The sequence below is a fragment of the Ixodes scapularis genome, unplaced genomic scaffold (genome assembly GCF_016920785.2).
Source record: "Ixodes scapularis isolate PalLabHiFi unplaced genomic scaffold, ASM1692078v2 PGA_scaffold8__174_contigs__length_109621045, whole genome shotgun sequence".
In the NCBI taxonomy this organism is placed as follows: Eukaryota; Metazoa; Arthropoda; class Arachnida; order Ixodida; family Ixodidae; genus Ixodes; species Ixodes scapularis.
In genome coordinates, this window is record NW_024609883.1 from 101,452,603 (window position 1) to 101,465,646 (window position 13,044).

At 47.7% G+C, this 13,044-nt stretch overlaps 1 protein-coding gene across 3 annotated transcripts in view; it reads right to left on the reverse strand.

Annotated features, from left to right (window-relative positions):
- The window catches only part of LOC8028743 (E3 ubiquitin-protein ligase RNF123), a 39,484-nt gene extending 27,252 nt beyond the window's left edge, over nucleotides 1–12,232 (reverse strand). Inside the window, exons 1-10 of one of the 3 annotated variants that reach the window (XM_029966999.3) lie at nucleotides 11,991–12,194; nucleotides 11,602–11,653; nucleotides 11,438–11,495; nucleotides 11,012–11,091; nucleotides 10,816–10,904; nucleotides 9,867–9,921; nucleotides 7,137–7,222; nucleotides 6,920–7,006; nucleotides 6,182–6,249; nucleotides 2,396–2,639 (exon numbers count right to left, since the gene is read on the reverse strand). In XM_029966999.3, the coding sequence (XP_029822859.2) occupies nucleotides 2,396–2,639; nucleotides 6,182–6,249; nucleotides 6,920–7,006; nucleotides 7,137–7,222; nucleotides 9,867–9,921; nucleotides 10,816–10,904; nucleotides 11,012–11,091; nucleotides 11,438–11,495; nucleotides 11,602–11,653 (819 nt within the window). In that variant the 5' untranslated portion in view covers nucleotides 11,991–12,194. Of the gene's footprint in view, nucleotides 1–2,395; nucleotides 2,640–6,181; nucleotides 6,250–6,919; nucleotides 7,007–7,136; nucleotides 7,223–9,866; nucleotides 9,922–10,815; nucleotides 10,905–11,011; nucleotides 11,092–11,437; nucleotides 11,496–11,601 lie in introns of all 3 variants that reach the window. The other 2 variants (XM_040206757.3, XM_029967000.4) reach the window with 2 other exon arrangements.
- Between the last annotated feature and the right edge of the window lie 812 nt (nucleotides 12,233–13,044).

Sequence of the window (13,044 nt, forward strand, 5' to 3'; positions counted from 1 at the left end):
TGTCTTTCTAGTACTCTAAACCAGTTAATTACGAGAAACCCCTTCACAAAACACTTCACCCGGCCTCAATTGGCCAAATGTGCGTGTCTATAAATTAGGATTTTTCATCATTGCGCTTTTGCTTTTGTTCTTGTTATGGTATGCATTGTATGATTCGCAGTGACCAGTCTGAGAATCCGTGCAATCAACGAACTCATTCCTTATCGTTCTCCTTTTATTTTCAAACCTCAAACAATAATGTTTATGTTTGTGCCCCGCCCTCCCCCTCCCTCCCTCCCCCCCTTGCCTTCATGCACAAACTCAGCGCCTAGAAGTAGCAATCTCTAGTTTTCATGAGAGGAGTCCTTTACCTGGTGGAATTTCAAGGCGTAGCTCCGTTTCAGTGAAATACAAGACCAACAAACTAGCCACAGTAAACGGAGAACATTTCGACGTAGACAGCGGAATTAGATCGAGAAACTAACCGAGGGTCGTGCCTGCATGTGGCACCATCTCTCAATAAGCACAGCAAGCAGATGATGCACTGGGTCAAAAGCAGACTACGGTGTTCTCTGCTCGCTACATCTATTGGGAAAGAACACCAAGAACATGACACTTAGAATCCCTCGGTTGCCTCAATCGTATGCATCGAAACATCTTCCGTTGACCGTGGCTAGTTCGTTGGTCACGCTTTTTCACAGGATTTTACACCCTTAAATTTCTCGAGGCAAAGCCCACCAATAAAATACACCTTCGATGAAAATCTGAGATTGCTACGTGCAGGCGCGGATTTTTACGTCTGATCTTGGAGCCACCCTTGATGTCGATAACACCCTATATCTGTGCAACCACAAATGAAGCAAACCGAAGTGAGCGTTGTTAGCTGCCAATAAGGTTGGGTGGAACGATATGGCAGCACCCACGACTGTCCTTTCGAATTATAGAGCTAATATAATAAACTAGAGAGAAAGGTTCCATGAATTACAGTTACTTCGGAAAGGTGGGGCATGGACGCAGACATCGGTGGTTCCGACGGGACTGTATTGCTGGCGACTAGTATTGCCCGAGTATCAAAATTTTCGAGCAGCTGTTTTGGTTAATATGTTATTTGATATTCACTTCGAGATGAACTGCAATATTTGTATTTTTCGAAGCGTCAGTCTCGGCGAATTAGCCCCGTTGAGAGCGCTTTTCCCCAAGCACCGGCGCACTGCAGAGAAACAAAACCTGCAAGGCTCGCTTGTGGGTTTTGTTTCTTGCAATACTTGTGCACTTTTTACCGGTGCTCTGTAAAAAGTGCACTCAACGGGGCTAACCCTTTACAAAGTCAACACTTCACAAAGCACAAGTATTGCAGTCGCGTGCTCAGGAGAAAAGCACACTTTCAAATCGGGATGGTGCACGCGCGTGCCTGGCGTATTTTGAAAAGAAACGTAAACTTTGTGAATGTTCAGATCTGCATTGCAGTAATTTCTCTAAAATAAAACTGGCGATTATGCGAGAGTATGCTAGGCAGAGATGCCCCAACAACCTGCATTCATCATTAGTGATTTTTGTTTTAAACTTTGAGATTTAAGAAAGGTTATTTGCATATGGCGAGGAGATTTATAAAACCCCTCTATTAGGTATAGCTGGGTGTCTCTATAGGTATAATTTTATGTGAAATGTGTCGCTTACTCATCATCACAATACAGGCATCAGACTTTCCGAGGCCACAGTCCATAAATATAACTAGATTAAAATTAGCTTAGAAATGGACAAAGTGGAAGCTTGGGAACAACCTTCACGAGTTAAGCTCGGCTTCTGTTTAAGCATGGTGCAGCTTGTAGAGGTTCTTCGACAAAATATTCGGCTAAGACGGCTATTCGCTTCCAACTCAAAATCTACCATTATTTGCACTCGCCCGGCGGCGACGCCTTGACATATGCAAAGCAGTAAAACACCACTCGCAAGGTCTGTATCTAGAATATTTCTAGCATTATTTCTGAAAAAAAAAAAAAAAAAAACATAGGCGTCGTGCACTGTACAAATATAAATGAAGTCGACTAGCACTCGGGCAACTTCAACAACGCGCCGTAGCAAAACGAACAAGCCTAACATATTGTCCATACTCTCTTCCTCCGCTGCTCCGTCGCTTTCTTTCTTTCGGGACCATCAACCTCGGCGCTTACGATTTGCCGCGCCCTGCTCCTGTCTTTGGCTGATACCGCCCACAAGACAAGTCTCATCAATAATGTCATCGGTAGTCGGTCCCCAACCTGCTTCAAGTGACAAATACGCTGAAGCTCAGCCGCTTGTTGCGAGACGTGCCGGCGGCACCGCATGCATACGCTAGCGACAAGGTTTGGGGGGAGGGAAACGTGGGCCTTCTCTTCTAGGTGGCGTCGGTGCGGTGGCTCATTTTAAAGGTGCCCACCTTCTGCACCTCCTCGTAGACGGGCAGCAGCCTCTTGACCCAGCGCACGAGGGTCCAGGCCCGCTCGGCCTCTCGGGGGTCGAGCTTCTCGAGCGGCCGGTGGCCCTCCACCGGGTGGCGCAGCGGGGTGGCACCAAAGTTGGCCACCAAGTTCTCTCCAAAGGCCAGGCTCACGGCTGGGAAGTACACCAGGCCGGGGCCCGCCCGCACCCTATCGAAGGCCACGCCCAGCGAGCGCCCGTTCCTGCGACGCGGCGGCCACCGTCGTGAGAATTAACTACCTCGGAGTTAACAGTCTTAAGGCCCGTCCACACACTTACGTTTGCTTAGAAGCGAGCTCTTGCGACGTCCTAAGACGAGAGGATACACTGGCGCCATCTATGAGGTAACTTTGGAACTGCCTTTCACTACAGCGAAAGTTTTGCATTATTGGCAAGATCAAATGTATACATACTATCATGAGAAATGGTCGCTAATAACATCAAAAGGTTTTTAATAAAAAAAGAATAATGCTCCTCTAAAAAAGACATTGACGGAAACTTGAGTGTTCCATGGCTACCCGATAGATGGCATCATGGCACCACTGTGTTCTCTCATAGTAAGAAATTTTTAAAAGGTTTCAAGGCACACAGCCATGAGCCATCACAAGCATGTGAATCGGATTAAACCCTGGTTTTGGAGTGGCCACTTCTGATGCAGTAAATTCTATTTCATCCCTATATACCACAACTTCTCAAACTAGGTTCAAAGGAACTCGGGGGCTCCCCAGAGTACACCCATGCGTTCCCCAAATTAAACCCGAAAGCTCCCCAGACTACACCCATGGGTTCCCCAAATTATTCCCAGGGGCTCCCCACAGTAACCCCATGGGTACCCCAGAGGGTTCCCAAATTACACTCAGGGGTTCCCAAGATTATCCTTAGGGGATATCATAATAACCCCAGGGGCTATCCACAGTAACCCCATGGGCTCCCCAGAGTACCCTTGAAGGCCTTCAGAGTACCCCAGAGTGGAAATGAGTGCCAAAGGAACGGGGACAGGTGAAGAAGTGGACGACAACACGGGGCGCCGTTGTCGTCCACTTCTTCACCTGTCCCCGTTCCTTTGGTGCTCATTTCCAGTCATGAACCAACAAGCCCAGCTAAACATTTTGTTACCCCAGAGTGCCCTTAGGAGCTCCCCAGGGTAACCCCTCAGTTCCTCATATTATCCCTTGGGGCTCCCCAGCGGGCTCCCCAGAGTACCTGCAGGTTCCCCAAACTATCCCCAGAGTCTCTCCAGAGAACCCCCAAGGGTTCTCCAGAGTACCTGCAGGGGCTCCCCAGAATAACCCCATGGGTTCTCCAAATTATCCACAAGGGCTCCCAGAGTAGCCCCTGGGTTCACCTAATTTATCCCAGGGGCTCCCTAGAGTACCCCCATGGGTTCTCCAGAGACCCACAGGAGCTTCCCAGAGTACCCCCACCGGTTCCCCAAATTATCCCTTGGGGCTCCCCAGAGTACCTGCAGGTTCCCCAAACTATCCCCAGAGTCTCTCCAGAGAACCCCCAAGGGTTCTCCAGAGTACCTGCAGGGGCTCCCCAAAGTACATACTCCCATGGGTTCCTCGAGTACCCACAGGGACTGCCCAGAATAACCCCATGGGTTCTCCAAATTATCCACAAGGGCTCCCAGAGTACCCCCTGGGTTCACCTAATTTATCCCAGGGGCTCCCTAGAGTACCCCCAAGGGTTCTCCAGAGTACCTGCAGGGGCTCCCCAAAGTACATACTCCCATGGGTTCCCCGATTACCCACAGGGACTGCCCAGAATAACCCCATGGGTTCTCCAAATTATCCACAAGGGCTCCCAGAGTACCCCCTGGGTTCACCTAATTTATCCCAGGGGCTCCCTAGAGTACCCCCAAGGGTTCTCCAGAGTACCTGCAGGGGCTCCCCAAAGTACATACTCCCGTGGGTTCCCCGAGAACCCACAGGGACTGCCCAGAATAACCCCATGGGTTCTCCAAATTATCCACAAGGGCTCCCAGAGTACCCCCTGGGTTCACCTAATTTATCCCAGGGGCTCCCTAGAGTACCCCCATGGGTTCTCCAGAGACCCACAGGAGCTTCCCAGAGTACCCCCACCGGTTCCCCAAATTATCCAGAGGGGCTCCCCAGAGTACCTGCAGGTTCCCCAAACTATCCCCAGAGTCTCTCCAGAGAACCCCCAAGGGTTCTCCAGAGTACCTGCAGGGGCTCCCCAAAGTACATACTCCCATGGGTTCCTCGAGTACCCACAGGGACTGCCCAGAATAACCCCATGGGTTCTCCAAATTATCCACAAGGGCTCCCAGAGTAGCCCCTGGGTTCGCCTAATTTATCCCAGGGGCTCCCTAGAGTACCCCCATGGGTTCTCCAGAGACCCACAGGAGCTTCCCAGAGTACCCCCACCGGTTCCCCAAATTATCCAGAGGGGCTCCCCAGAGTACCTGCAGGTTCCCCAAACTATCCCCAGAGTCTCTCCAGAGAACCCCCAAGGGTTCTCCAGAGTACCTGCAGGGGCTCCCCAAAGTACATACTCCCATGGGTTCCCCGAGAACCCACAGGGACTGCCCAGAATAACCCCATGGGTTCTCCAAATTATCCACAAGGGCTCCCAGAGTACCCCCTGGGTTCACCTAATTTATCCCAGGGGCTCCCTAGAGTACCCCCATGGGTTCTCCAGAGACCCACAGGAGCTTCCCAGAGTACCCCCACCGGTTCCCCAAATTATCCAGAGGGGCTCCCCAGAGTACCTGCAGGTTCCCCAAACTATCCCCAGAGTCTCTCCAGAGAACCCCCAAGGGTTCTCCAGAGTACCTGCAGGGGCTCCCCAAAGTACATACTCCCATGGGTTCCTCGAGTACCCACAGGGACTGCCCAGAATAACCCCATGGGTTCTCCAAATTATCCACAAGGGCTCCCAGAGTAGCCCCTGGGTTCGCCTAATTTATCCCAGGGGCTCCCTAGAGTACCCCCATGGGTTCTCCAGAGACCCACAGGAGCTTCCCAGAGTACCCCCACCGGTTCCCCAAATTATCCAGAGGGGCTCCCCAGAGTACCTGCAGGTTCCCCAAACTATCCCCAGAGTCTCTCCAGAGAACCCCCAAGGGTTCTCCAGAGTACCTGCAGGGGCTCCCCAAAGTACATACTCCCATGGGTTCCTCGAGTACCCACAGGGACTGCCCAGAATAACCCCATGGGTTCTCCAAATTATCCACAAGGGCTCCCAGAGTACCCCCTGGGTTCACCTAATTTATCCCAGGGGCTCCCTAGAGTACCCCCAAGGGTTCTCCAGAGTACCTGCAGGGGCTCCCCAAAGTACATACTCCCATGGGTTCCCCGAGAACCCACAGGGACTGCCCAGAATAACCCCATGGGTTCTCCAAATTATCCACAAGGGCTCCCAGAGTACCCCCTGGGTTCACCTAATTTATCCCAGGGGCTCCCTAGAGTACCCCCATGGGTTCTCCAGAGACCCACAGGAGCTTCCCAGAGTACCCCCACCGGTTCCCCAAATTATCCAGAGGGGCTCCCCAGAGTAGCCCAGGCGCTCTCCAGATTATCCCTAAAGTACCCTCAGGGATACTCTGGGCAGCCACTGGGCTCCTTAGAGTACCCCCAGAGTACAACTACAAGTGTCTGCAGGTCGTCACGGCTTCCCAACTAGCATAAGAAACATTCAGCAATAAGAGGTCTATACCTTTCAGGGCACTTCCAGCTTTCAAGATCAGATAAATGAGCAAACACTAGCAGAGGCATCCTACCTGTAGAAATGGACGGTCCCCTCATCCAGGTCAAGGCAGCAGCCAATGACGTCGCCTGCCAGCCAAGGCTAACGAGTTGAAAGTAACAAACCGATCAACAAGTTAATCAATGAGATAGCATATTTCGAAGGACACTCAAGTGAATATCCAGCTTGTATTTAACTGTGATAATCATCTCAAATGTAACGACAAAGGTACATACATGTTGGCTGGAGGGGGGTGCGGGGCGAGGTTACAGCTTCTACGGAATAAGTATGCCAAAAAGTACGGCGGCGGTATGTGCCCTAGCAATATGGCCATGAATGAAAATGGTTGTGACAATACAGTTGTAAATATGAAGAGGACACTTTGCATCCAGTACTAACTTAGGGTACAGCCACGAGCTTGTAGCTTTAAGAAATGATCTGGATACACAAGCAGTTACGCCAAAGACATGACGAACTGCCTCGTGCTTGTAGAAGAACATTCTAAAACGATCACTAGACATGATGTGAAGGCGGCAATTCTTCAAACGTACAAATGAGAAGACGGAGCGAAAAATTCTAGCAGAGATTTTGATCAACCCATTTTTGGGGTTCACATTCCTGCAAAATAAAAAAAAATATCTAAAAGTTAAACAGAAAACAAAACTCTTACTACATTTAGGTCCTCTCACAATCAAAAAGTGTGCTCATTTAGAAAATTTTGATATTAGCTTCAGTGCCTCTTATACCAATGCTTGAGTAAAAACCGACTCACCTCGCCATATTTGTATGTCGAGACGTTCCATTTGCGAACACGGTTTCCATCGTAGGCGTATGAATCCTGAGTATCGCCGACGCCTTTCTGAAAATAAACGAGGGAAGACACCGGGATCATATACTGACCTTTTCGTCACAAGTAGCATGCTTGACATTATACGACAGAAGCCAAAACTCGCAAATGAATGTTATTATACAAAAGTGTAGTCACTTACCTCCTGAGAAAACTTGCAGTTGCTGGTGACCCAGCCGACCTGCATGACGCCTTTCGATCCAAGCATCAGCTCGTATTGCCACTTTCCTAAACACACGAAGGGTGAACAAAAATCAAAACAAAACGATACCTACAGATCACCCTTTAAACAGACAACAACACCTCGGGTGATCATGAGCACAGGGAAATAGGGAATATGAACTAATGATTCATGTGCGCACGTGCATTTTATATGCAGAAAAAAAACAAAAAAACTACGCCCATTGGAGCACAAGATGCCCAAGCGTCATCGAAGGTCAGAAGCTTGCGCTGGAAGAGGGGTAACGAAAGACCTCCTCGGCGCTCTAATCCCAACTATATAGACCTTTTCACCCTCCGCCGCCTGGGCGCTGCCATCTTGGAATCACGTGATGCGGCCGCCATTAGGTTGCTTCAACTTGTTGCTCCGCTCTCCCGTCCGCGCCTTGGCGGATGCGTTGAATTCGTGGTTTTCGTCGCGTTTCACCGCGTCTCTTGCCTTACTCCGCAAAGTGTCGTTCGATACTTATACTTACCATGCAATTGCATTACATCATTATGCGCGCAACTTCTGTAGTTAATTTTGTAACACGTTTTGAATATTTTTTTTTTTACCGTCGGCGTGCGAGATACGTGTGAAAAGGCTTTATAGGAACAGGAATCGGCGTTAGCTGTTGCGCACATTGAATACATATATGACTTGAAGAGAGCCTCGAGAGTTCAAATACCAATAACTTAGAAGAACTGAGGTTTGGTTACTAAAAAGGGCGCAACATTTGCAATAGGGAGCCCTATTATATGTAGGAGTGCGCATTGGTGCCAAGGAAGGAAACAAAACACTCCGCGTAATTAGCCACGTGTTTTTCCTGAAAGCATGGTGTTTTATAGTTACAACAGATCGAAAACAGTTTCTTTTGATTACACAAGGGAACTTGTGGACAAGACACCGAAACAAACGTTTAGTTTGAATTATTTCTTATGCTGGAAATAATGGTACCTTAACATTAGGCAACTTGTTTGTTCGCAATATCACACCTATATCTGTTTTGCGTTCTTAATCGCGTGTGCGATATAAGCATTCGCTTTATCGATTTATTTATGAATTCCACGAAATTGTATATATCATGCTTGGTCCCATGTCCATAGTCTTTCAGTTGCTAAAGTCATTTTTTTAATATAACCATGCAGATTGAATTAATTTATTTCAACACAAATATTTGGACTCCCCGCGTAAAAAACTGTCACAGACAGCTTGATAGTGCCTATGATTTACAAAATGTGACGCCGAAAAGAATTCTTCAGCATGAAAATCACCCTAGTGCAGCCGGTTGTCGACGGCGAATAGGGAGTTACTTTTAGTAACTGGCGACCTCGAAATGTGCAAAGCGCATCGTTTCAAATCAGTGAACAGCTTTCTACACAGGTCCATTGGGTGGCGCCTGGCGTTCGACTTCAGCCAAACTTATCGGAGATCATTTCTTTTGCGCTCTTCAATTTCATTCGGAAAATTTTACGGAAGATGAATATCCGACTTTATTTGAAGTCTGGCATTCAACTTATCTCACCATTCTCATACCTTGAAAACGTCGTAACCGAATGTCCATATAACAAAAAGTTTATTTCATAAGGCCAATATTTCGAAATGCTGTTAATGAGTACTTTAGTTAAAGACATTTTCTAGTCAGCCTAGGCTGGACTATCAAAATATTTCTCGAGCGCTTAATTTCTTTAAATAAAACAGGCCGAGACAAAATCACTTTTTTTATTTTATCTACGTGATTATATAAAACCTTTCTAGTCATTATAAAAGACGTTTTCAGTCTGGAAGTTAGAAAAAGTTGGTGTACGAAAACCAAACACCCGAACAGTAAACTTGTCAGTTCATCTGTTCTTGGTGATTCAGCAGATTGGTAATCATGTTGTCGACCTGATTTTTCACTAAGCACTGATGCAATATAGTCTATTGGAATATAAGGTTAGCAGTAGCAGCTCTGACTTGAGCGCGAGCTATCTACCTTCCGTACCGCTCGGTGCACGCACAGCCAAAGCACGGCGGCAGGCAACGAACGCACGCTGCAGGCGGAGCTTGTCCTGCTCTTTATTTATTTATTTTTTCTTCTGGAAATGTCCGCGGGTACGGCCGTGGACAATGGTACTCCTCCCTGTGCATCAGCGCAGTTGTTTCACCGCCGAACATGGCCGAAATTATTGATGAACGGAATCAGACGCATTTAGTGTTCCTAAAAAAAGATCGCAACAAAACCACTTCGTGGTTTGCCAAGTGGCTCGATACTATTGTTTCATTCGCTGTGTGCTACAAGAAAGAAATTTATATCGCAAAATTAATCGAAGGTGGCATGAAACAGCATCACAATCCGGTACACGTTGAAACCGAAACCGACCGAATTGAAGCAACCTAATGGCGGCGAGTGCGTCAGCGCCCTCTACCCGCCGGTCAGGCAACTACCGAAATGAAAAGGTCTATAGTTCACTTATTGTCAAATTACCGACACACCACTGTTTATCATGACGGAAGTGTAACTACGGTCGCTGACAAGGTGAGAACGTTAAGGAAGAGCTACAGCTGCCTCGCTTCCAGCGCAAGCACATCGAGCGTGCGCCTGCACAGCCAAAGCACGAAGGAAAGCGTGGAGCGCGTAGAAATGATTCTAAAGGTGATATCCGGGAGTAATTGAAGGCAGTGATCCATTACCTTTGAACACGCAGCAGGTTCCTCGTATTGTGTTGAAGTTGCTCTGGCTCGAAACCTGACCAGAAGAGAAGGGTTTCGGAGCGTTCGAAAACATGCGTTTCAACCACATATCGAGGTTCAGCTCTGAACGACACGGACTAAACATTGAACTAATTCGATTTACCTGCACCGGTGCAGGAAAGTGAAGCGCAGTGCAGAAAAGTGCAGGGCAGTGTGCTTCCGGTTGTGTTTTCCCGATAGGCTGCTCTTGCAAATCGCATATGGTGGTGCGGACCAAGCGTAGCTAATGCAAGGGGTACGGGTAAATCAAAAGCAGCAACTATTTCACTGGCCAAGGGTCTTACAGCCCTAGCTGTTAGTGCCCCTTCCCGGCAAAAAAAAAATTCTCATGTATGAATGCTAATCCCCACTATACAGCAGAGGCACTGCTCTCCCTCTCCTCATTCCTCACACACAGCAAGGTTCTTGCTTGCCCCCCCCCTTGCCCCCTCCCTCCATCAGCCGCCTTTGAGAAATACCCCGGTGGTAGCACTTTGCAGACAAGCCCCCTCGCCTCCCCACTAGCGCCGCTCAGGTTCCGTTCCCGTGTGCCCTCCACACCTTTACTGAACAGCTCGCGTTTATACTTTTGCTTCTTAAATCGACTGCGCGGTCACGGGCACCCCGTTCTCAAAGAGCGTCTCACCCCCAAAAAAAGCATGTCTCTGTGTCCTCCAACACATGCAACATCTCGCACAATCGTTGCAGCATAGCCCACATCTCCTCACACATGCCTTTTACATAAATTCCACTGAAAGCAAAGAACCTATTGCAAACATTGTAGAGCACACCGGCTAAAGGCAAGTCTCCTTCAACGTGCTTCCCATAATGCAGCAGCTACCGCTGTCAATCGCAGCACTCCCTGTGTGCTCGTTTGCTAATTTTTAGAACTGACGTTGAAAACACTTACGCCAAGCCTGTCCTTGTCGACAATGAAAGTCCCAACATTGGTGCAGATGTCAAAGGTCACGTGATGGTCGCCCAAACGGCCGAAGTCAGCTGGAATGAGAAACAATGAGTCGTTGACCGCCGTTTACGAGGCGTGCACACATGCGGTACTGTGCAGCAAAGCGTGTCTGCAAGCATGAGCTTGAGTCCGGGCTCACTTTCGGTGACTTGGCCTTTTGAGATGTTCTCCAGCTCGGAGTCAATGAAGTCATCCAAGTTTTCAAGTTTGAGAAGGGTTCTGAAATCGCGGCAATTGTCACATAAGCATATTAACATTTATAGCAAAAGCCATACTTTTTATTTTTATGAGGATTTTGTATGAGCATTTAATTCAAGTTGCCAAATGCACTCACTAACAACAAAAAAGAAGAAACATACACACACACACAAAAAGACACTTATAACAGATTTATTTTTAGGTGTTTTACTTTATGAATAGCCTAAATTTCTTTCTGTATTTTGGGATTCTGATGAAGCACAACAATGTGACAAGTCATCACAATCTGCATGCATTCTGCACGCAGGCCACATGATATGCTGACTATTTATACATATAAATAACAATATATAAAAGGGCAAGTCACTTTTCTTGGACATCCGACGGCACTTGTCTCTTGACGAACACGTACTCCAACATTGCCTCTGCAACAAAAAAAAAAAAAAAAAAGATTACGCACAGGCGCAAAAGTAAATGGCCATTCAGGGCACCGCGTACGATCTACGTAAATTCAAAAGAAACGACACCTACCCAGCCAAGCATTGCGACGGCTTGTCATGACGTTCAGGGGCCAGCTTTCCATCTTGGAACACGAAATTCATAAGCTCAATCAACAGCACACTACGTAGAACAGTCGAGGGAAGTCACAAACTCGGGAAAGTCAATTTCGGCACGCAGTCAAGATTTTCCGACTTCCTAGACGTATCCGACGTCAACTCGGGATTGTTTCCGTGATGCTAGCTGCTAGCTAGCATTCGCCCTTGTCGCCGTGCCAAAGCGTTCACTTGGTCCACGCGTCTCCGTCGCGCCTGACAACTGATCACGCTGCTTGCCAGTTAAAAATACGTCCCCGACAAAGTTGCGGTAGTAACGGGAAACACTTTCGAAAGGCGTCCGTCAGCGATCTCAGATGCACTCACGTCTGGAAGATAGGGCAGTGCAGTTGATCGCCGAACAGTCGTAGTTTTACATGGCCAGAGAATCAAAAACAAGTTCTCGTGTATTTGACGGAAATGCTGCAAACGCCAGCTCTTATTACATAAACACACGGAGCGAACGGGGAAACAACCGAAGCAGGCAAAAATTACGCTCCCTCGCTTGCTCAGCTTGCTCCCCGTCCAGATTTTCCCCTCTCTCTCTACCCCCCCTTTCTCTCTCTCTCTCTCTCTCTCGTTCGTACCTCTCTCTCCACATCAACGTTTGACGTCATAGGCGGGAGTTTCGAAACGTGAGTTCGCGGTTCTCGGTTTCGGAGGTTGAAGGTTGTGGGCCTTGCGCCGGGAAACGCGGGAATGAAGGGAAGACGCTCTGAATTAAATAAAGATAATAATAATAATTCTTATTATCATTAATCGCTGGCCGACTCCTGAGAGATGAAGGTGTGTGATTTTTCAGATCTGTGTCTTTATGGTGTCCTTGGTTCTTTCTCGCGGGTGAGCAGTACGCCCCGCACCCTACAAGCTTTAAAAAGAGTCGTTCACTCATATGCTCTTCCTCTGTTATCCTGCGTTCAAAAATGCAGCGTAAATCTACAAAAAAAAAAAAAAAAAAAAGTGCCATAAAACGATTTAATGAAATCTCGAGCGGCTTACGTGTAATATAAGTTTTTTTTTTTTCTTTCTTTTTTTTTTTTTATGTAGAAGAAGAGGATAGGCATTGGTGAGCAAAATTCAGCGTTCTACAATGTGAGCGACTGTCAAGGAAAAATGCAAAACAGCCTAAAAACAGCTTACTGATGGCGACCGTCGAAGTTCTTTCCAGCATTATGGGAATTACGGTGGTAACGCTGAACCTTTACCGACTCATTGTCAAGATCGTCGGATCTGAAGGTGAGAATTGACAATGGCTTTCACGTTTTTATGAACATACCTTGTTTATTGCCGCCAGAAAGAAAGTGCTTCGGTAGTTCCTTTTTAAATATGGTCTGCGACGTGTGATGCCCGACGATTTTTTTTTTTCCTTTGAAATCTACGT